General features: G+C 57.0%; 3 protein-coding genes across 11 annotated transcripts in view; 2 read left to right on the top strand and 1 right to left on the bottom strand.

Annotated features, from left to right (window-relative positions):
* TRMT1 (tRNA methyltransferase 1) lies at positions 1-7,743 on the top strand. Its single transcript, XM_024557075.3, has 17 exons — positions 1-83; positions 234-581; positions 667-722; positions 991-1,133; positions 1,298-1,485; positions 3,452-3,567; positions 3,648-3,760; positions 4,666-4,814; positions 4,957-5,043; positions 5,120-5,189; positions 5,275-5,409; positions 5,499-5,584; positions 5,911-6,019; positions 6,105-6,181; positions 7,031-7,150; positions 7,238-7,367; positions 7,565-7,743. Exons 2-17 carry the CDS (start codon positions 322-324, stop codon positions 7,712-7,714), a joined length of 1,989 nt encoding a protein of 662 aa, XP_024412843.1. The 5' UTR covers positions 1-83; positions 234-321; the 3' UTR covers positions 7,715-7,743.
* A 1,664-nt stretch (positions 7,744-9,407) lies between these two features.
* Positions 9,408-13,036, top strand: LYL1 (LYL1 basic helix-loop-helix family member). The gene is made up of 5 exons (XM_053911683.1): positions 9,408-9,544; positions 9,622-9,828; positions 10,757-11,109; positions 11,192-11,283; positions 12,161-13,036. Exons 3-5 carry the CDS (start codon positions 10,778-10,780, stop codon positions 12,571-12,573), a joined length of 837 nt encoding a protein of 278 aa, XP_053767658.1. The 5' UTR covers positions 9,408-9,544; positions 9,622-9,828; positions 10,757-10,777; the 3' UTR covers positions 12,574-13,036.
* A 37-nt stretch (positions 13,037-13,073) lies between these two features.
* NFIX (nuclear factor I X) overlaps positions 13,074-22,147 on the bottom strand; it is a 94,845-nt gene continuing 85,771 nt past the window's right edge. For 7 of the 9 annotated variants that reach the window (XM_071219212.1, XM_071219210.1, XM_053911679.1 and 4 more), the window contains 2 exons: positions 21,707-21,798; positions 13,074-17,277 (listed from right to left, as the gene is read on the bottom strand). In XM_071219212.1, coding sequence (XP_071075313.1) covers positions 21,727-21,798 — 72 coding nt within the window. In that variant the 3' untranslated portion in view covers positions 13,074-17,277; positions 21,707-21,726. The remainder of the gene's footprint in view (positions 17,278-21,706; positions 21,799-22,147) is intronic. The other 2 variants (XM_053911676.2, XM_053911681.2) reach the window with 1 other exon arrangement.

Consider the following 22,147-nt stretch of genomic DNA (forward strand, 5'->3'; position numbering starts at 1 on the left):
TCTGTGCCAACATGGCGGCACCCAGGTCCTAATCCCGAAAATGTGCACCAAGATTAACTCGGTTCTCGGTTTCGGGAGCGAAAGTGAGGAGGCCCTGGGCGGTGAGGGGAGGGATCCAGAGCAGGGGCGAGGCCACTCGAGGAGTTACGGCTTCATAGGGGCCCATCCTCAGAAGATAGGGGATGGTGTCAGCTTACCGAGGTCACAGGGTCCCCTTCGCCTCTATTTTACAGACGTGTATGCCACCCGGCCCGGGAACGCAGCTCTGTGATCCTCTCTGTGCCCTCCTGATCCAGACTTGGCGAAAAGGGGCTGCAGCGGATGTCCCACGTGAGGGTCGTTTTGTGGCTAAGCCTGACTCTCCGCTCCGCCCGCGGTCTCTGTAGAGTCCGGTCTATGGAGGGGCAGCCCCAAGGGTCGGCGAATCCAACCGCAATGGTAAACAGCACGGTGTCTTGCGGAGAAAAACTCCCACCTGAGACCCAGGAGACGACGGTCACCGAGGGGGCCGCCAAGATCGCCTTCCCCAGCGCCAACGAAGTCTTCTACAACCCGGTGCAGGAGTTCAACCGGGACCTGACGTGAGCAGGGGTCCGGGGTCAGCTTGGCAGAGGGCAGTGGGCCTGTGAAGTGAGGAGGTGTGAGCCAAGCCTTCGTCTTCTGCAGATGTGCTGTGATCACTGAGTTTGCTCGCATTCAGCTGGGGGCCAAAGGAATCCAGAGTGAGTGGAGGTCCAATCTCCTGGTGGGGCGGGGGGGGGGGGGGGGGGGGGGGGTGTCACACAAGTTCTCTCCCTGCCCAGCCCCCTCTCCCCTAAAGTCTGGGAAGGCTCCAGTCAAATATCAGGCCCTGGGCTCTGCTCCTTCAGCCTTTTCCTCTGCACTTCGGGGAGGATTTTCTTCCATGAATCTTCTGTATTCTGAAGAGTAGAGGAGGTTTCTCAGAGAGAGCCTTGATAGCCGTTGACTTGTGTTTTGGGGTGGCTGCAGTCAAGGTACCAGGTGAAAAGGAGGTACAAAAGATGGTGGTGGACTTGTCGGAGCAAGAGGAGGACAAGACTCAACAGAAGGAGGGTGCAGACTTGGCCCCAGAAAACCAACCTCGAACAGCCACTGTGGGGGAGATCTGTGAGGTGAGACCCAGGCATAAATAGGTGGCAGCACCAGAGTTCAGTGGGTGATGGAGGAAGAAAGGCTCTTGGAGGGAGAGAGCTATAGAAAGAAGATGGTGGGGGCTCCAGCAGAGAATGGAGGTATTGATGTGAGCCAGGCTCCCTGCTTATGCTTACTCCAACAGGAAGGCCTGCGAGTTCTGGAGGGCCTGGCAGCCTCAGGTCTTCGTTCCATTCGCTTTGCCCGAGAGGTGCCTGGGCTCCAATTGGTGGTTGCCAACGATGCCTCTGCCCGAGCTGTGGATCTCATACGCCATAATGTGCAGCTCAACGAAGTGGCCCATCTGGTACAGCCCAGCCAGGCAGATGCCCGGTAGGTTCTGGGCCACAGAGCCTGGCTGCTGGAAGGTGCATTCTGGAGCAAGGCTGCCAGGGGTCAAATACTGGCTGTGTCATATTCTTGCTCTGTGACCTTGGAACAGTGCCTTAGCCTCTCTGAGACCCGATTTCCTTGTCTATAAAACGACAATTTTACAGGGGTTGCTGTAATGATTAAATGAGAGGTAGTACTTATGTAGCCTGTGCTTGGTACCAGAAATAAGTACCGTTATGGTTCCCATTTAAAGTTTCTTGTACATTCTTGTACTTCTTATACTTTTATTCATTCAAATGAACCAGCTTATATCCACTGTTTGCTATGTGCCAGACACCATTTTCAGTACAGGGAATGCAGCACGAGACAATACAGACAGACACAGTCCTTGATCTGATGGGGTCACATTCAAGTGCAGGGGTCAGCAAACTATAACCTGTGAGGCCCACAGCCTGGGTTTTTGTGGCCTGCCACCTAAGGATGTTTTTTACATTTTTAAAGGTTTAAAAAAAGAGGAAGAATATGCAATAGAGACCGTATGTGGCCTACAGTGCCTAAAATGTTTACTGTCTGACCCTTTACAGAAAGTAAATAACTAAGTAAAAAATATTTGCTTTCCTGACCATGTTAAAATCTATAGGAAACACAGAAGATAACAAATAATTATGACAAGTAAGTAAATGACATAGTAAATTAGAGGTGCTCTGGAAAAAAAAAAAAAGGGTAGAGGGGATGGAAGAATGTGGTGAGGGAGCGTTGCAATTTTGAACAATGGTATCAGGGTAGGGTATGTTGAGAAGGTAGCATTTGCTTTTCCTTATCTGCAAAGGGGAACCTTATAGTTCCAAATCCTTGGAGTTGTTCTGGAAGGCACCTTCCACCCGCGTTGGAAGATTATGTGATTGAATGAGTTCACGTGTCTATAAATTGTTTGACACAGTGTCAGGCAATATGCGCTACATTAGTATAGCAGGTTTTGTAGTAATGTGGTTCTAACATTGAGGAGAAAAAGAAAATTCGATTCCCAGCCAGGGCCACTGTGTATGGATTTAACAGATTCTCCCCATGTTTATGTGGGTTTTCTATGGGGACTGGGCTTTCCTCCCTCAACTCAAAATGTTCATGTGAAGTGAACTGGCATGTCTACACTGTCCCTGAATGAGTGTGGGTAGATGTGAGTCGCCCTGCAGTGGAAAGGCATCCTGTCCCGGGTGGATTCCACCTTGTGTCCTGGACAGGCTCTATCCGGAGCTGCCTGGATAGACTCTAGCCACCCTTGACCCTGAACTGGATTAAGTGAGGTGGAAAATAATGATGACTTGTTCTTATTAATTTTTCTTAGATGTAGAGCGCACATTTATTTTAATGCTTAACATTAGAAGTGTTTTGAGTCTTTATTTAGAAGTTGAGTGATGTTTTTGTGAGACTGGAAATATGATGTAGGAGCTTAACTCTATTTTTTTAAATTGATTTTAGAGAGAAAGAGAGGAAGAGGGAAGAGACAGACAGACATCGACTTGTTGTTCCTACCTACTTAGACACTCACTGGTTGATCTGCATGCGTGCCCTAGCCAGGGGTCAAACCTTCGCGCGTTGGGTTGGCACTCTAACCAACTGAGCTACCCAGCCTGGGCTAGAACTTAACTCCTGTTTAGATAATCAGTCTGTGGTAAAATTGGTTTTGTTATATGTCGTTTTGCTTAAAGTCACAGTTTTCAAGAACCTACGATAATGTTAGGCGAGGACTGACTGTATCGACTATTGTTACTGCCATTGTTAGAGCTAGCTAGAATGAGGTTCCAGGGGGAAAGGCCATGAGGTTAGCAAACGGCAAAGCCAGGATCTAAGCCTGGGCAGCTGGCCCCAAGCCCAGGCCCGAACCCTCACACTGCATGATTGGACATGTGTAGGGAACAAAGCAGGTCCCTGGTGCAGGAGGCTGAGGACCTGGCCCTCTCACCCCCAGGATGCTGATGTACCAGCACCAGCGGGTGTCGGATCGGTTTGAGGTCATCGACCTGGACCCCTATGGCAGCCCAGCCCCTTTTCTGGATGCAGCTGTGCAGGCTGTGAGTGAAGGAGGTGAGGCCAGGCTGACCTACGGGTACAGAGCAGGGCTGGGGGTGTTTGAAGGGTCCTTACTGTCCAGTGCTTCCCTGCAGGCCTGCTGTGCGTGACCTGCACGGACATGGCAGTGCTGGCGGGGAACAGCGGGGAGACATGCTACAGCAAGTATGGGGCCATGGCCCTCAAGAGCCGGGCCTGCCACGAGATGGTGAGAGACCCCCCAGCCCCCGGCACCCCTTCCCATCTCTCAGACCTGCTGAGCTTCCTCCAGGCAGCCAGGGCTGGATCATGCCAGCATGTTAACAATAAGCACATCTTTAACTAGCATAGTCCCTAAGAGCATGGTCTTCTAATCATGATCATTTGGGGGCAGTGGCTTTGTCCAGGGTAGGAGCATTATTTTTAGTGATCTCTATTTTAACAACTTTCCAGAATTGTCTGTTTAAGGCAGTTTTTCCAGGTCTGGATTCAGCTCTGGCTTCAAGTCCTAACTTTGCTGGTAGCTTTGAGCAAGTGACTTCCCCTTTCTGGGCCTCAGTTTTGGTGTCTGTCAGATGGGCATGCTGGTGATGGCCTGGACACTGTTACGTTGCTGTGGGAATTCAAGAAGGCAGGGGGAGGCTACCTCAAAGGGCTGGGCAAGGTGGGGCTCCATCCTTATTCCTTAAGGGCTTTGTCATCAGATCAGTCTGGGAAATGATGCCTCCTTTTCTGTGTTAGCATGTCACGGTGGGCCCTAGTACGGAGAAGGCCCAGCAGTTCTGCAGCACCCAGTATCCCTCCTTCCTGCCGACTAAGCCCCTGGTGGCCGGAGCACGGGTCCTTGGGCCACGTTGCACAGTGTGGGCCATGCTGATGATGCTAATTGGAATACTTCCACTTACTGGGCCTGTGTGTTCCTGAATCACATAGTGCCCCCGGCAGGACCACGGAGACAGAGACTGTTGTGATTTCACAGATGGGGGAACTACACGCTCACTTGCCAAGGGTCACACAGCCAGGATGCCCAGGGCTGGGCTTGGAAGTCGTGGAGCCTACCCTGACCCTGTGCTGTAAGCACCTTGTTCAGAGGCAGTGCTGACGGCTGATTTCCACCTCCACCCTCACCTCCAGGCCCTAAGGATCGTCTTACACAGCCTGGACCTCCGCGCCAACTGCTACCAGCGCTTCGTGGTGCCGTTGCTCAGCATCAGTGCTGATTTCTATGTGCGAGTTTTTGTTCGTGTTTTCACTGGCCAGGCCAAGGTCAAGGCCTCAGCCAGGTTAGCAGGGGGTATGGGGCAGGTGCTGGGTGATGGATTGAGCAGGGCAAGAGCCTTTACCTGAGGAAATGGGGTCATAATGGGGACCAAGTCAGCCTGAGGGAGGAATGGGGTGTGGTGGCCACCCCCGTTTTCCCCACAGCAAGCAGGCACTGGTGTTCCAGTGTGTCGGCTGCGGAACCTTCCACCTTCAACGCCTTGGCAAAGCATCCGGGGCCTCTGGTGGACGGTGAGCAGGGGTGAGCCAGGAGGGAGGTATCAGGGCTTCCCAAGGTTGTTGCCCCTAAACACCTCCCTCTGTGCAGGATCAAGTTCTCTGCAGCCTGTGGTCCCCCCATAGCTCCCGAGTGTGAGCACTGTGGGCAGCGGCACCAGGTAGGGCCAGGCTGGGGTTCGGCAAGGGGGTCACAAGCGTCCTGGTGTTTCACTCCTTGCCCATCTGGCCTCTGCGTGTCTGCAGCTCGGTGGCCCCCTGTGGGTAGAGCCAATACATGACCTGGATTTTGTGAGCCGTGTCCTAGAGGCTGTGAGCACCAACCCCAGCCGCTTCCACACTTCAGAGCGGATCCGAGGAGTTCTGAGCGTCATCACCGAGGTGGGGGCAGGGCTGAAACACGATGGGGGCTCACCTGTACCCAGCTTCCTCCATCTGCCCCACCCATATCCTGTTGTCTGCCATGGCAGGAGCTGCCGGACGTGCCTCTGTACTACACGCTGGACCAGCTGAGCAGCACCATCCACTGTAATACACCCAGCCTCCTGCAGCTGCGGTGAGGCCCTGGCCTGGGAGGAGCAGAGCCTGAGTGCTGGGTGCCCTGGGCAACTTGGACCCCTTTCTGGCCAAAGTCCCTCATAAAATGGAGATCAAATATCATTCACCCCCAGGGCATCTCATGTACAACAGAGCTCAGACAGAGGCCAGGAGCTCTGGCGTGGGGGGACAGTCTGACTATTACAATCATTGGTATTATACCAGCCACATAGTCACCATGAGACATGCAGCCAGCCTCACAGGTCCACTCAACATGACTCACCCACACATGTCAGCACTGACGTTGAGGTCTAGCCTCCCCCTCAAGGCCCCTCTCGGTCCCAGGTCGGCCCTCCTCCATGCTGGCTTCCGGGTCTCACTCTCCCACGCCTGTAAGAACGCCGTGAAGACGGATGCCCCTGCCTCTGCCCTCTGGGACATCATGCGCTGCTGGGTGAGGGCCAGCCTGACCAGGTGGCGGAGAGAGGGCAGGGGTGGGCAGGCTCAGCATCCCCTGGCATCTGACCTTTGCCTTCCAGGAGAAGGAGTGCCCGGTGAAACGGGAGCGGCTGTCAGAGACCAGCCCAGCCTTCCGAATTCTTAGTGTGGAGCCCAGGTAAGGACACGACACTCATGCCACCGGAATGGATTCTCACATGCGTGCAGATGACACTTCCCTAGACAGACACCTGGTCATTCTTCAAGTGAGATCCAGAATCCACCTTCTCCCACCACTTCTCCCCCTCCTCTTCTGCCCCACCTTGGTCTGGCCCCATTGCTGCTCACCGAGACCAGTGCAGTCAGCTCTGCTCTGGTTCCCCAGCTCCCACCCTCACCCCCCATAGACTGATCCCCTCACAGCACCCAGACGGTGCCTGTGAGCATCTGAGACAAATCGTGTTCCTCCTCAGAACCCTCCGTGGCTCCCTCTTTACTCAGTGAAACAGAGTTCCACCTGCAAGCCCTGCCCCATCCCTCTGTCCCTCTCCTGCTCTCATTCATTCTCCCCACTTACCCCGGCTCGCTCCACACTGGCCTCCTCACTCAAACTCTTCAGACACATCCCCACCTCAGCGCCGTTCGTGGGCTGTTCCCTCTTCCTGGAGTGTCTGTCCCCGGCATCCCCCCAATGGCTGTTCCCTCACCTCCTTCCCCAGTCTCCCAGTAACTCTACCCTCCTGTGTTCTTGCCAAAACTCTTACCACATGCCCTAACACAACATGATTTGCTGATTTGTGATTTGTCCCATTGCTTGCCCATCTTGTGCACTAGAATGTCAGCTTTACCAGCAGCAGAGTTCAGGCACACAGTAGGCACTCAATAAATGTTTATTAAATGAAGGAGAGAATCCTGACACAGGCAAATGCAGTCTTTCCCAAGTCACCACGGTGGGCAGGCCCCATGGGTGGTTTGTTGTGCATGTCCAAGTGGTGGCTGGCCCTCAGCCACATCCCACCTGCCCCAGGCTGAAGGCCAACTTCACCATTCGGGACGATGCCAACCCCAGCTCCCGCCAGCGAGGACTCAAGCGCTTCCAGGCAAACCCTGAGGCCAACTGGGGTCCCCGGCCCCGTGCCCGGCCAGGGTGAGTGAGAGTGGTGGTGGTGGGACTTGACCAGGGCCTGGGGTACAGAAGCCAGATGGGATCCTAGCTGCTTATCTCCCTGCACAGGGGTAAGGCAGAGGGCAAAGCTATGGAGGACAGACGCAGACTGCTCCAGAATAAGCGAAAGGAACTGGCTGAGGACCCAGCCCAGCGGGCTGCCCGGCTTAAGACATTTCCTTGCAAGAGGTTTAAGGAGGTGAGATACCCCCTACTCCTCACTGCAGCACATGTGGGTCATCCTGAGGTGATAACAGGGCAGGGCTAAGGGGTAGGCAGGGCTGGGAGAACTGGGGGTGGGCAAGTGTATGGGAGTGAGCTCCCCATCCAGGAAAGCAACCCAGCAGAGGCTGCCAGGCTCTGGGCCAGGCTTCCCACCTACCATCTTCCCACCAGGGCACCTGTCAACGGGGGGACCAGTGCTGTTACTCCCACAGACCCCCAACATCCGAGGCCACTGCTGAAGCTGTCCCCTCTGACTACCCACAGGCCCCAAACCCGAACCCCCCTGGGCCTGAGGTCACCACTGGTCCAGGTATAGATTGAGCCAATAAAGAGATTTCATTTTGTCCTGATTTTTTTGTCTTGAGTGTGGAAGCTGCCTGTGGTTTGTCTGTCCATCTCTCCAGCATGTTTGGGGCCTATTCCTCTGTCCATCTGAATTAACTCCTTGAGGGAGCTCAGTGCTTCGAGAGGTTGGTTTGACTGCCTGACTGAGGTGTAATCAGTGCTTCTGTCTGAGGCGTTCTTTCCGGGGGGTGGGGTGGGGGGTGGGGGGGGTCTGACCCTCTGCAGCTAGAAACACTTAAGCACCTGGTTGCGGGCGACTGCGGTTCCCCAGACGGCCACAGGGTGGCAGCCTTGTGCTCACGCCCAGGGGCCTTCTGCACCCCTTTCCGTTGGCGTGCTTTCCAGCACAGGCGCGCGCAAGCGGGTGCCACCGAGTTCCCACGTGGCCTCTCGCTGCCACCTCTGCTGCCTGGTTTCTCTGGCCCAGCTCCCCGCGGAGCCGCGGTGGCGGAAGCCAGACCGGAACCAGGGGGCCTTGTGCATCCGCTGCAGACCAGGTGCTTCCTGCCCTGTGGCCCCTTGGGTGGGGGTGCTCATCAAGGCACCAGGCTGACTGCTGCATCCTCCCCACAAGGGCAAGCCTTAGCAACGTTAATAGACAGGCCTGCCGCAGAGTACCCACCCTGCCACGCGGTAGCTGTGGGACCCCAGAGGCAGCTTTCACGTTGCTCCATCCCCAGGAGTAAAATAAACCTGATCCTAGAACCAGTCTTGTGGGCACCTAAAAGTTCACCCAGTGCTTAGAACTGGACCCTTGTTTTGCTGGGAAAGTGGGGTGGTTGTTGGTGGGTCCTAGTGTCATCTGGTTTCTGGGAGGGTAGTGGTAGCGTTGGCGCTGGGTGGAAGCTGAGGGCCTACCTGGGGGGCTCCTGCAGTCACCTAGATGGACATAGAACAGCGCCACTGACCCAGGTGAGAGGGTGCTGGGGATCAGGAACAGTCTTGTCATTGCTACCTAGCTGTACCCAGCGCCCTACCCCCCTTCTTAAGGCTCCATCTAGGTCCTGGGTTTCACCACCACCCAGGACATTCATGCAACACCTCTTCATCACCATTCACCCTGAAGTGGCCAGGCTGTAGGACGAGGAGGGCCAGGGACCACCCAGTTACGTGACCCTGTGACCTAGAGGACCAGGATTGTGAGGGTATGCTGGGGGTACCTATTGGAAGGTTCTAGCAGCCCTGGCAACATAGTAAACCTCCCCCAGTTGCTAACCTTCCTGGGCCTGGAAAGGTGGTGTGTGGATAGCACAGCTGGGACCAAGACAACTGCCCAGGCTGGGTACCCAAGATCAGACTGTCAGAAATGCCCTCCTGCCAGTGCCCCACTCTGGGGTGGGGGTGGCAGAAAGGCTGGGAGGGGCTCTGTAAAAAGAGGAACCAAGCAGGGGGAGGAGAGGGCCCCTAGTCACGAGCCCCAGCAAGGCCGGAAAGGGCTCTCCACCCCCATCAGCACGGACACAACTGGGGGTGTTCAAAGCCATAGGCCAGACCCAAGAGACACAGAAGGCCACTGCTTTCCTGCCTCAGTTTCCTATCTGTGCATCTGGGCACCTCACACCCAGCTGTGTACTGGGGCTGGGTCCTTGCAGGGCCAGGGTCCCTCCAGTGACTGGGAGGCGGAAGGTGAAGCCCTGAGGGGTGACAGCCAGTCCTGCCCGCTGGTCTGGGGCTGGGCCAGAGGCCGATCTCAGAGATCCCCGCCCGCTGGTTTCCTCCGGGTCAGCCGGACTCCTTATCAGTCTCGGCCAGGCGGCCAGGCCCTTATCTGCACTGGCCCAGCATCCTCCAGCCACTGCGCCAGGGGTAAGAGGGAGGAAACTGGCCGCTGGGGGCGGGGAGAAGGCGGGCCAGCCCCCCCGAGCCGCTCACTTTTCCTCTAGGGACCCATGCTGCTGCCATCACTGAGGCCCTAAGGCCCTTGGGAGCCCAGGAAGAGGTGAAGTCCAGACAGGGTGGCCAACTGCCTGGGGCACAGAGTGAAGAGGCTGGAGGAAGCAGGGCTGCGGAGCCCAGCCTGAAGCAGGAACCATATCCTTGGCTGACCGACAGAGCCAGGGCACTCAGCAGGCAGCGCAACCAGCACCGGGGTAAGAGGGGAGCAGCCTGAAGGCGGGGGAATCCCTGACCCACCTACCTTCATTCATTCATCTGCAGGAACCAACTAAGCAAGAGGCCAGGCCAGCTTCCCTAGGACCCAGCTAGAGAAGACAGGGCAAAGGGACCAGGTGTCCCCATTATTGCTGGGACACTCTAGGCCATGGAGCCAAGAGTGAACAGGGACATCTAAACAGGGTGCAAAGGTCGGGGGGGGGGGATGCTGATGGGTGGGAAGGGTGGAGGGGTCACCAGGGCCAGATGGAGGATTAAGACATGACTGTATGTACTGGGCAATGCCAGCATTTGGGGTCACAGTGTCAGCAGCGGGGTCACAGGATTAGTGAGGGGGACATTTTTGGTAGGGGTGGTTGTCACTGGAGTGATTATGGAGGACTTTCAGGGCCTGACAGAGGTGATGGGTAGAGCCTCAGGGTCCTAGATGAGGACCACAGGGTGGGCCTGGGTGGGAGAGGAGAGGTCAGTGAAGGGTCAGAGTCAATCATGTGGAGATTCCAAGGACACAGTGTCAGTGAAGGGTGTCAGGATCAGATCTAAGGGTCCCAGGGTCCATCATGTGTCCCCTGCCTTGCCTCTACCTGTAGACTCCAGGTGAGAGGTGATTCTGGAAGAAGGGAGTTCGCTCTGGGGCTGGGTCGATGAGGCCCTCCTGGATCACAAACAATTCAGAGACGGCACTGCTGGGCTCACCGAGTGCACAGCATCTCAGTGGACACCTCCTGCCCTGTGTCCGACCCCCCTCCCATGTTCTGGCAGTTTCTGGGCCCACTCCATAACCTGCCTTTGCCCACTGAACTGCCAATCCTCCCCCCCAATCCCTTCCATTGGAGGGCTCTTTTGGGCTAAGGGGGTGTGTGGCATCAGATTCCTCCTCCCCACTGGCTATCTTCCCTTCCACAGGTTAGCACCCCCTTGGGGTCCATGTGCCCGCCCGAGGCCCAGGCAGAGGTGGGCCCCACCATGACTGAGAAGGCTGAGATGGTGCGTGCCCCTAGCCCAGCGCCTGCCCCGCTCCCCAAGCCTGCCTCGCCTGGGCCTTCAAAGACGGAAGAAGTGGGACACAGAGGTGCCTCCTCCCCCAGACTTCCCCCTGGTGTCCCGGTGATCAGCCTGGGCCACACTAGGCCCCCAGGGGCAGCCATGGCCACCACAGAGCTGAGTACCCTGCGGCCCCCGCTGCTGCAATTCTCTGCCCTGGGAAGTGCCCCAACCCATCTAGCCCTGCATTACCATCCTCACCCCTTCCTCAACAGGTCAGTGGGGGGCTGGGCCTGGGGGCAATATGGGGCCAGGGTCATTTCCCACAAGGCATTAGTGACCCATGAACCCTTACAGCCTCTACATTGGGCCGGCAGGACCTTTTAGCATCTTCCCTAGCAGCCGGCTGAAGCGGAGACCAAGCCACTGTGAGCTGGAGCTGGCTGAGGGTGAGTATGGGCTTGTGTCTGCATGGGGTCCATGTCTGTCCTGTACCTTTCCACAGGGGGAGGTGCTGCCAGTGCACACAGACACACACAGAGGACAGTCCACACAGGGCTCAGTACTCGCATTACAACCATGTGCAAAACCACAGTCCCAACAGCCAGTCCCACACGACCAGTCACCCAACAAGCCACAGAGAGTCCTGGCAAACAGCATGGCACAGGGGTCACAAAATGACAGCGCCACTCGAATGCACAGCCACCAAGGAAGCAGCCACATGACAACCCCCCTGCAAGAGACAGGCATGGGACCACAACCACACAGGAGACAGCCACACAACCACAGCCACTTAGGACCATGGCCACACAAGAGTCAGCCACACAACCGCAACCATGCATGACAGAGCCACATGGCAACAATCACACAACCACAGCCATGTAGACCGACCACAAGTCACACAGCCACCTGAGACAAGGACAGGCCCACAATCACAACAGGAGTACCTCTCAGACCCACAAGCACCTCTGGCCACACACACAGAGACACACTCAGAATGAGGACTATAGGGACAGCTCCCCAGACTGGCAGCCCAAGGAAATATTTCAACCACCGATATAAAGGTGCAGACAGTCAGAGGCACAGAGGCCCCAGTGATCTGCAGCCTGGTCTGTCCTTGTCTAGATTCTAGATGGCTGAGGGTGGGGGATGGGCAGGGTTGCTAACTAGCAGGAGAGCCACACAGGGATTCTACACGTGGATCCCTTTGGTGGAGAAAGCCTCAGCTCACCACCTGTGTGGAAGTCTCCACCAGAGTGCTGGGTGCCTGAAGGGAGGGCAGGAGGGGGCGCCCCCTCGGTGCCAACCCCTCTCCTCTGTCTGCAGGGCAACAGCCCCAGAAGGTGGCCCGGCGCGTATTCACCAACAGCCGAGAACGCTGGCGGCAGCAGAACGTGAACGGCGCCTTCGCTGAGCTTAGAAAGCTGCTGCCCACGCACCCGCCAGACCGGAAGCTGAGCAAGAATGAAGTGCTCCGCCTGGCCATGAAGTACATCGGCTTCCTTGTGCGCCTGCTGCGAGATCAGGCGGCTCTGGCAGCAGGCCCCGCCCTGCCCGGGCCGCGCAAACGGCTGGCACACAGAGGCCCCGACGACGGTGCCCGCCGTAGGCCCTGTCGCCGGGCAGAGGCGGTGACGCGTCTGCAGCCCGCACGCCCGGCCTGCTCCAACGACAGCCCCGGTGGGGCGGCCCGACCCATCAAGACGGAACAAGCGGCTGTGAGCCCAGAGGTGCGGTGACCCTGAGGCATAGCCTCTGAGCCGAAGTGCACTGGGAACTCAGCCCTGGGCCGTCAAGGAATGGGAGGACCCCGCACTGCGCTTACTCTGGAGCGAAGTCCCCCGCAGAGGGACCAGTGAGGACGTACCCTACAGGGGAAGGGGCCGGGGGTCTGGAAGGGTGACCATCACCCCCCAGGAGCCCTGCAGACCTTTTATCACCCACTGCCCTCTGGAAGTGGCCTTGCCGGCATCCTCCTCCCGGAGGCGAGGTCCAGGAACCAACACGGCAGAGCAGTCATTGGACCCAAGTCGTGCCTCTTTTTTGCAGACTTGGGGCTCAACGAGAGGTGGGGAGGAGCCGGGGAGCCTTCCTCTTCTCGCCGGCGCCCCCTCCCGGGAACTCAGGGATACAAGCGCCTGGACCTTGTAGGCAGCGAGCCTGGTGCGCAGAGTCCGCGCCGCGCCCCACCCCACCTAGCCCAACCGGGCCCCGCACAATCGTGTTAGCGAAGGCTCAGTTGCTCTTGCTTTTGTTTTTCTTTATTTCTTTATTTCACATACACATTAGCCATTCAATGGAGAAGCCGGAGAGTCAGGCAAAGATGGTATAACAGAAGCGCAGTGACTGGGGCGGGGCGGGGCGGAGAGGGGACAGACGGGCTGGCTGCCTACTTGCATTCCGCTAGGACACTGAAAACCCAGAAAACAAAACAGACAGTAAACTACCCTTGTTTCTTATGTATCTCAGTGCAGAGACGGGGGTGGAGGGCAGAGAGAGGGGGAGACCAGGCTGAAGGAGGAAGAGGGGAGGACAGGGGACGCTAAAGGGAAGCACACCAAATCCATTAGTACTATATATAGAGATACTCGTATATACTGCGTTTCTTAGCCTAAGAAGAAACTTGTTTGACGGGACGGGCGGCCTTTGCGGTCCGCAATGCTGGTGCTGGTCGGGCGCACGGATCTCCCGGGAGGGTCCGAAGCGGGGCTGGCCCAGGCTGGCTTGCGGGGGGGAGGGGGGCGCCCCGAGGGTAGGTGGGTGGGGGGAGCAGAGGCGGGGCTGGGGTGCCCCTCGGGCTCTCGATTGGGGGACGAAAGTTCTAGTGACTTTATTGCTCCTTAATTTTCTCTCTTGTGTGGGTGGGTGGGGGGTCCGTTCAGCACGGTCGGGGTGGGGGAAGTGATGGGTCGTCTGAGCCACCCGGCCCCTCTGGGACCCAAAGCGCTGCGTCCGCTCCGCCAGCACGGGGGTGAGAACAAGGCACTAGGTCGGCCGGCCAGCGCGGGGTGGGGGGCGGGTGTGTAAGGCAGTCGACAGGGCTGGTTGAGGGGTGGGGTGGGCTGGGGTGGGCTGTGTGCGGGCCGTGTGCGTGCGTGCGTGCGTGCGCAGGCCTGGTTAAATCGACCTGTCAGCTTGGCTGGTCCGGTCCTGGAGCGTCGAGCCTTTCCCGTGCTCCCCGCAGGGTGACGGGGGTGGAGGGTTTTGGGAGGAATGATGTTGAGTCGGGGGCGCTGGGGCAGGATGGGGAGGAAACTACCAACTTGCTGAGCGCGCTCCTGATAATGCTGGTGAGGGTCAAGTTGGCGTCTGGCTCAAAGAAGGGCGCTCAGGGAGGAGAGGGAGGGAGGGAGGGGACATTTGTTCGTTGGCATTGACCTCTGCGGGGGGTAGGGGGCTGGGGACCCCCGCCGCGCCCCAGTGCCTGCATGAGGATGGGGCGAGGAGGGGGCGCCGGCCCCGGGGAGGGGACGCCCGGGGAGACCCGCGGCCAGAGCAGCCCCGCCGCTGGGCGCACGCCGCTGTCCCGTTCCGTTAAACTCAACAAGGAAGGGATATGCGTGTTCCTAACAAGTGCAGGATATTTAATTGATCATAAACTTATGTATAATAGTTTGTGGGTTTTTAAAAACGTACTTTATAATGTAAGAAGCACCAGGGTTTTTATGTTGAATTATCTTAAAAATAATTTTCTCTCGTCCTTTTCCTTTTAGATCTTGTGTTGATATTTTTAATGTTCAGGTATTTTTTTTTAACTCTAAAATGTGAACGTTTCCTTCAGCCCTCCCACCGAAACTGAGAACGAACGACGAAACAAATAAAAACCCCAGATCATTCTTGTCAACGCAGGAAAACGACTTAAAAAAAAAACCAAAAACTGAAAACGAACAAAAAAAAAAAAAAAAAGGAAAAAAACACTCAGCTTTCGTTATCCCCGCGAAGGGCGGGGCAGGCCCGGTTCTTTTAGCGTCCCCAGAGCCGCGAGGACATTACAACAAAAATAGAATTTTTCTTAACAATCTCTTAACATACAAAGATAGGAAAACTCTCTGATGCATTGCACTTGGTTCAATGAAAAAAAAAGTTCATTTCCCCCATATATATTTTTTGTTTTTTTTTTTTCTCTTCTAACATGTCCCCACATCTCCTGTGGCCCTCGTCGCCTCTCGCCTGACCCTCACAGCGACACTTGGGAACGGAGCGGCCCCCAACCCCTGCCTGCCCCGGCAGCCCCGCCGGGCGCGCTCTGTCCCGGCCCAGCTGGCCTGCAGCTTCCGACCTCGCCGGGGCGGGCGCCCCGCAGACCCCGGCTCCCGCCGCGCCTGCGGCCCCGATTGTCTTCGAGGGAAGGGGCACGTGTGGCCGTGCAGGGGGTCCCTTCCGCTCCCCTCTCAGCTCTGACCCTGTTTAGCCAACCAAACTGAAAAATCATTGCACTTTGACCGCGCGTCATGCCCGGCCCACCCGGCCCCCCACCCCCGCCCTACTCCCCATGCCCCCCAGGCTCCCGCAGGATCCCGTGTCCCCAGCTTCTCAGTCTCGTCCCCCCCAGGGCTGAAAGCGGATGGGGGGGGGCCTTCCTTCAACTTCCAACAAAAGCTACCCCAAGGGCCAGCTACTTTGTGGCTTCCAGCTGGGGAGGAGGCACCACCCACTGGTCCCCACAGCCCCAGGTGAGGGCCCTCTTCCCTTCCCCTCCTTCCTTTCCTTGGCCTGCTCCATGGCAGCCTCACACACTAGATTCACAATAAATAAAACCCATAACCCACCCCTGCGGTGCAATGTTGGGTTGATTGACTTTCGGAGGATCCTGACCTGTGCTTTGTGTTTTCATACAATTAAGAAAGAGAGAAAGAGGGAGAGAGAGAGGCACAAGGACTTAGAAGGGGTCCAAGGAAGGTAGATGGAGGGAGGAGGGAGTAAGGCACAGAAAGACAAGCCAGAGGGGCCAAGTCACACCCGGGATCTGGGCTGGGCGTGTTCCTGCTCCCCTCCCTCCCAAGGGGGCTTCTGAAGACCCTCTGGACAGGCCCCCAACCTTCCCTTGGAGGGGGAGGAGGGGGCTTCGGTGGAGGGGGGAGCTACTTCCTGTGGTGTGTTACCAAATCATTCCCAAGTTGCTCAACTGGAGGAGGAGTTCCCAACTGCAACAGCAGAAGACCCGAACAATTAATGCCCCACCCCGAAATAAAGAGTAAAGACATTACAGCTGAAATCCAGAGAGAAGTGGCCACAGGGGTGGTGTGGTGGGGAAAGTGTGGGGGGGGGGAGAACAGAGAAAGCTCCAAAACACGTGTGTAAAAGGACGACACCCAACACCCTCCAAAGGAACTGAAAGTGGGCCAGCAGGACGCCTACCTAGCGCAGGTGGTGGCTCTAGCCGAGGGCAGCAGCAGCTGCCCTTCCTCCTCACTCAGCTCCAGGTCCCCTTTCTCCTCCACTCTCCGGCCCAACCACAGCAGGGCTGTCTGTGTGAGGGGCAAGGACCTGATGGGGTGGCACAAGGGCACCTGCATGCGGGCTGGGGTGTGGGGGTGACCTGGGGCCCGTCTACCCTCACTTGGGCCATGGCAGGAGGGTGACCTTCTGAGCCTGCCTGTGGAGGGAGGGAAGAGGGGCCTGTGCCGTGCTGGGACAGACCTTTGAGAGCATTCTTTTTCCTATGGACTGTACAGGGGGGTCTGGGGGTCCCGGGGAACTACCCCTGCAGCTCAGGATGGGGTGGCAGAATACCCTCCATTCTGAGAGCACAAAACTAGCTCCGGGGGAAGCCCCCTGCCCACAGGGGGTGGGGCTATAGCCCAAGGGTGGGGCAGGGGTACTCGGAGGCCACCCTGCCTCACCGGGTCCAGAGCAGTTGATGGAAGAAGCCAGAGGCAAGGCAGTGAGGAAGGGCAGGGCGGGGTCTGGAGGGGAGTGCCCTCTGGATCTGCACCCTTCATTTTTACAAGCAAGTCCTCTGATCTCCCTAGTGAAGCTCTGGCCCCAGACAAGGGTGGGGTTCTCCCAGGAAGGGCAAGGGTGGGGGACAGACCCCTTCAGAACGGTGCTGGTTGCTTTGTTTGGGGATTTTGTTCCTTTCCCCAGAAGGCCAGGATGGGATGGGGGAGGAAGGAAGTTCTGCTGCATCCTTTCTTTCTTTCTGTCCTCTGCTTCGCAGAGTCCGTTTTGCATGTTTCTTTCTGCTTGGCTGCTGGTGCACAGCTCTACCAAGACCTCTTCCGAGGGCTCTCAGAGAACTGGGCTGCTTCGGGGGGCCTGCAGGGGTCCCTGGGCTGGAGGAGAGAAGGGCTGAGTGGCTGACGACGTCTAATTTTTGCTTTTCGGTGGGGCTGGGCTGGGGGATTTTTTTCCACGTCTCAAAATTTCTTCTCCCCCCGTTTGAGGAACCTCTTCTTTTCATTTTGTCATTTCTTTTGTCGATCTTATCAGAGGAACCAGGACTGAATCGGGACAAAAAAGAGGCGATATTGAGAACAGCAGGGGCAGGCCCCTTCTCACTCCCACCTGGCCCTGTGACTGCGGTGGTGCCTAAGGCCCCCGGAGGGTCCAGCCCCAGCAGAGCCAAGGACACCAACACTCCACCCAGAGGTACAGCCCCACTCTGTCAGTCCTTCCTATGGGAATCCTGTCCCCCAAGAGACCCTGCCCCCCAGTGCTAGCGTCCAGCTGCCCTTCCCGCGGGCACCATGCCCAGCGGGTAGGACCCCCGTGGCTGGCGCTGGCACAAGCACAGACCTGGGATCTGGCCATGTTTCCAATTGTTTAGGTTTTTGTGTGGATCCTGGAGGGTGGGGAGGGTGCCAGGCTGGAGCTTTTGTCCCCAGAGGAGTTTGGGGAGTGGGGTGGGGGTGGCCCAGCTTCTTGCTGAGTTTTCTTTCTGTCTCTTTGGACTAAAAGCAAAAATTCCCGTCTGTACACCCCAGCCAAGGTCCCACAGGCTGAAAGGCTGGCAAGAGGGGGACACCACATGGCTCCAGCCCCTAGCAGTGCTGGTGCTGGGGGAGGAGCCCAGCAGACACACACCCACCTCCCCCACCCTCTACCCTTAAGGCATTGATTTTCAACCGGTGTGCTTGCAAGAATGTTTAAAACATGCAACACCTGACTAGTTAGGGGCACTGACCTCTTTTCCCTTAGATTGTCAAATTAAAAAGAAATAACAACAGACAACACAACAATAGCCATCCAATGTGAATGAATCAAAATTATACCTATTTTCTGTCAGATTCGCAAAAAATATGCTTTTTGGTGTGCCGCAGAATTTCAGTAATTAGTTTATGTGTGCCATGAGATGGAAAAGGTTGAAAATCTCCACCTTAAAGCTATAGCGCTGGAAAGGACCTCAGGCTCCCTAGGGCAGGTGTCACTTCCCTCAGGGTGACAGCAGGGGGCGCCACCTTCCCACAAACGGGCCTTGGTAGCCAGTAGCACAAAACATACCCAGGGTGGACACCCCTGTCCCCCTCCCCATGGTGGGCTGCCTGGCAATATCCTTCACCTAAGGTTCTGGCCCCACCTTGTGGCCAAAGGGTGGGGTGTAGGGTGATCTCCTTCACGGTCTACAGTGCCTAGCTATGTCTGGTGGTACCCTTGGGGCAAAATGGGGGTCCCTGAAAATGCATAGGGCCTCTCCCAGGCTCGGTTACAGACTCAGATCATCAGAAGCCAAGCAGAACTAAGCACAGAGCACACGCCAGGATCTGAGTCATTCAACCCTTGCTCCTACCCTGCACAGACACTAGGTAAAGAGAAGGTGGCTGACCTGCCCAAGGCCACACAGCCCATGGCACTCAGATGCCAGGGGCAGCTCAGAGTTGCTGCTACCTGGGGTGTGCTCATCCTGCCTAGGGCCACTGCTAACTCGGCACAGTAAGGGCCTTGGGTGGCCACAGCAGCCAAGTTTTCCAAAGGAGCCAAAAATCCAGACAGAATTTCATGTGAAAATTTCCAGCACTATTGAAAACACTTGTTTTGGTCACACAGATTAGGTCTGCAGGCCAGACCTGCCCCTGAGGCTCTGGTTGGGGAGTGCAGGCTGTTGCCCACTGTGAAACAGAGACCTCAAGAAAAAAGTGAGAAAAGGCCTCAGATCACTCAGAACTTTCTCTGACAACAGGAATATCCTCTATTTGCGCTGTTGCTAGTCACACATGGCTTCTAAGCACTTGAAATGTGACTGGTGTAACGGAAGGACTAAATTTTTCTCTAATTTAAATTTAAACAGCCACCCGTGGCCAGTGGCTATCTCACTGGATGGTATAGCAGGAAGACATTTGAAAATGTGGGGGCTGAGGGTGTCACAGTGACTGGGGTGCTATTGGCGTTTACTGGGTGGGCAGAGATGCTGAAAACTTCCTGCCACGTGCTGGACAACATGCAGAGGAGACTGGCCCAGAGTCCGACCCTATCAACTGACTAAAAGCCAAACGGGAGGCTCACGGGAGGGCAGGGGGCTGGCAAGGCACAGGGGAAACCCAGGTCTGAGGCATCCCCAGTGTGGGCAGGGTGTGGGGGTAGGTCAGCAGCCAGCTTTGAGTGTTCTGTCCTGGCCTTTGGAGGTAGGGAACTTCCTGGGTGAGCCGTCACCCCCACACCCAGCTGCCCCCCGCCCCCGCATTAGCATTCTCTGGGACTCCCTTCCCAAGGAGAGGTTACACTGGAACCCTGCACCACTGCCCTAGCTGTGAGCCTGCCCTTCCCCCACCCTGGGAGGGAAAAGGGGGTCTGGGGATAAGCAGGACATGGAAGTCCCGCTTGGTCCCTCTGCCCTTGGCAGACCAAGCCAAAGCCCCAGGCTGGCCCCTTTAGGGTCTCCTGAGCTGTACCAAAGCAGTGGGACCACCACCAGCGCTCAGATGGGGAGGGGGGACCACTGCCATTCCAGGCCTGGAGTTAGGGACAAAGGCAGCTCCAACAGGGTCCCCAGCACCTACCCACTGGTCCCAGGAACAGGGATCTGCTGCCAAGCACGGAGTGGCTTTTCTGCTCACCCCTCCCTGCTTCCTGAACCAGGTCCAAAATTGATTAAAATTAAGTAAAAAGCGCTGCCCAGGGAATGACAAAATTGCAAAAATTCTCTTTTCTTTCCTCATTCTATTGTTCTCTCTCCATCTGGTGCTCCAGAGATCAGCTAAAGTCACTGGTTACTGTGGAAACCGACCCCCACTGTACCCCTGGCGCCCACCCACTGCAGCCTGCCTGCCCCCAGGCCCAAGGGCTCCTGGCTAGGCTTGTCCAGCTCTGGTCCCCCTCCCCCCCACACCGCTGTACACACCTGCCTGCTCCCGGCAAAGGCCCAGGCCCCTTTCAGGAACAACGGGAAGGAAAACTTTCCCAAACTTGCCTCAAACTCTGACTTGGCCCCAACGTCCAAGCAAAGTGAGCAGAGAAAGTGCAGAAGGGAAAGCACATGGAGGCAGAAATGGGGAAGGCCCGTGGCTGTCGTCTCCCGAGAGCAAGAGAGCACAGAGAACAAGCAGGGAAACAGACAGAGCTACAGGCAGCCGGCTAGCGGGCAGGAGGGAGGGAGGGAGCGATGGAGCCCTGCAGCCTGGTGCCAGCCCAGAGCTGGGAGGGCAGGCCCGCCAGAGGTCCCTTCCTCCGGCACCCCCTCCCGCCCTCTGCCAGCAGGGCTCTCCCGGGCTCCCTGGCACAGAGAGGAGGGGGCTGGCTCCAGCCCCTGCTCGGAGCCATTGTTTTTCTTCTCAACACCCCCAAGTTCAAGTTCATCTGGGTGTTACATCATGTCTGGTTGCTCTTGGAAACCAGACGGGTCAGACGTGACTCTGGGGAAAGGGGGTGGGAAGCTGGAGGGGGCTGAAGTTCTCCTCCCCTCCCCTCCTTGCCACCAGGGAGCTCTGAAGTTTGTAGTTTGACAAAGTTTTTGGCTTTTTTTTTTTTTTTTTTGAGGGAGGGAAAGGAAAAGGAAAAAAACAAAACCTCAAACCACACATACAAAACTTCTATCCACTAACTTTCTCTGGACTCAGGCCTTCAGGGCAGAGAGGGAGCAGGAGCTGAAAGAGGCGGCCCAGGGCTCTGGGCCGAGGTGGATTTCCCCAGGGCTGAACCAAGTCCCTGGGCTCACAGGGCTGTGTTTTTGTAAAAAGAACTTCCACACTATAAAAGCTGCCTCTGCCCTACCCCCAAGGAGGGTGCTCCCTGCGTCCCATGGGCCCTGGGCTCTGGAGGCTATTCCCAGCCTCTTGTGGACAGGCATGGGAAAGGGGGGCCAGATGTGCATGTGTATAGATGCCTGTGCAAAGCAGTGTCCGCAAGGAGGGCTGTGGATGGTTGGTGTTTCCTTGTGAGAACAGGGGGGCAGATGCAGGCAGGACTGGGGGCTGCAGAAGCTTGGCAGTCCTTCTAACAGGATTCATGGGGAGTTGGGAGAGGGGCTTCCCGGGGGCAATGGGACCTGCCCTGCCCTTGGTGCCAGAGTCTTTGGGCATGTGGCCCCCCAGGCCAGCTCTGTCCTTCCTCCACCTTTTGCCCAGCCCACCCAAAACCAGGAAAGAGAGGAGAGCTGGGACCAGGGCTCCCAGCAGAGCAGGAAGACAGCAACGAGGCAGATGTTGTACTCCTCCCGACTGGGTTTCCAGCTTCCACCTTTGCTTCTACCAGGCCTGGCCCAGAGCACCTCTAGCCTTGGGTCCTTGGCCACCTTCCCCAGGGCCGAGGCTGTCAGAGCTAATTATTCAATTAGCTGATTAACCAGGGGTCCTGGGGAGGCAGGTTCAACTGGGTGTGCAAACTCTTGGGTCATCCAGCCCTGCCCCAGACCCTTCTCCCAGATTAATCCCAAAGATCTTGGCCTCTTCCCTGACCCCAAGGTGCCTGTTCCCCTTGTGCCCACCCTCACACTCCTACCTGAGACTGCTGTGGGATGTTCAGAAAGTTGCCGTCCCGGGGTCCGATGCTGACAAACCGGTTGGCAGAGGAGGCGCCTGTCGTTGCGAATGCTGTGGGAAGCAGGAGAGAGAGAGGAAAAACCCCCATGAGGCCTTGTGGCCCACCTTCGCACTGCCCTTCTGGGCTGCTGAGAGAGGGAGACACTGGGTTAGACCATGCTGCCCAGGGCAGGGGCCCCTTCATCCTCTCACTCACCAGTAACACTCACGTCCCCCACCCTCAGCAGTCTGCTTCAGCCAGGTGTCCTCTTTCCTGGCCAGGGGTGAGGGAGGGGCTCTGGAGGCTTCAGCTGAGGTCCCACAGACCCCGTACTTCCCCCTAACCAGGCACTGGGCAGGCCGGGGACAGTCCTCCTCCCGAAGCACCCAAGGCAATAAATAGTACCCTTGCTTTCCACTG

This window comes from Desmodus rotundus, chromosome 9 (genome assembly GCF_022682495.2).
Source record: "Desmodus rotundus isolate HL8 chromosome 9, HLdesRot8A.1, whole genome shotgun sequence".
In the NCBI taxonomy this organism is placed as follows: domain Eukaryota; kingdom Metazoa; phylum Chordata; class Mammalia; order Chiroptera; family Phyllostomidae; genus Desmodus; species Desmodus rotundus.

Bases quoted from the DNA above. Each gene is read 5' to 3' on its own strand.
- TRMT1 (XM_024557075.3), top strand. From the start codon at position 322: ATGTCCCACGTGAGGGTCGTTTTGTGGCTAAGCCTGACTCTCCGCTCC. The intron at 3,761-4,665 runs GTGAGAGACCCC...CCTCACCTCCAG, and splicing joins GCCGGGCCTGCCACGAGATG to GCCCTAAGGATCGTCTTACA. The intron at 7,151-7,237 runs GTGAGTGAGAGT...CTCCCTGCACAG, and splicing joins CGGCCCCGTGCCCGGCCAGG to GGGTAAGGCAGAGGGCAAAG.
- LYL1 (XM_053911683.1), top strand. From the start codon at position 10,778: ATGTGCCCGCCCGAGGCCCAGGCAGAGGTGGGCCCCACCATGACTGAG. The intron at 11,110-11,191 runs GTCAGTGGGGGG...GAACCCTTACAG, and splicing joins CCTCACCCCTTCCTCAACAG to CCTCTACATTGGGCCGGCAG. The intron at 11,284-12,160 runs GTGAGTATGGGC...CTCTGTCTGCAG, and splicing joins TGAGCTGGAGCTGGCTGAGG to GGCAACAGCCCCAGAAGGTG.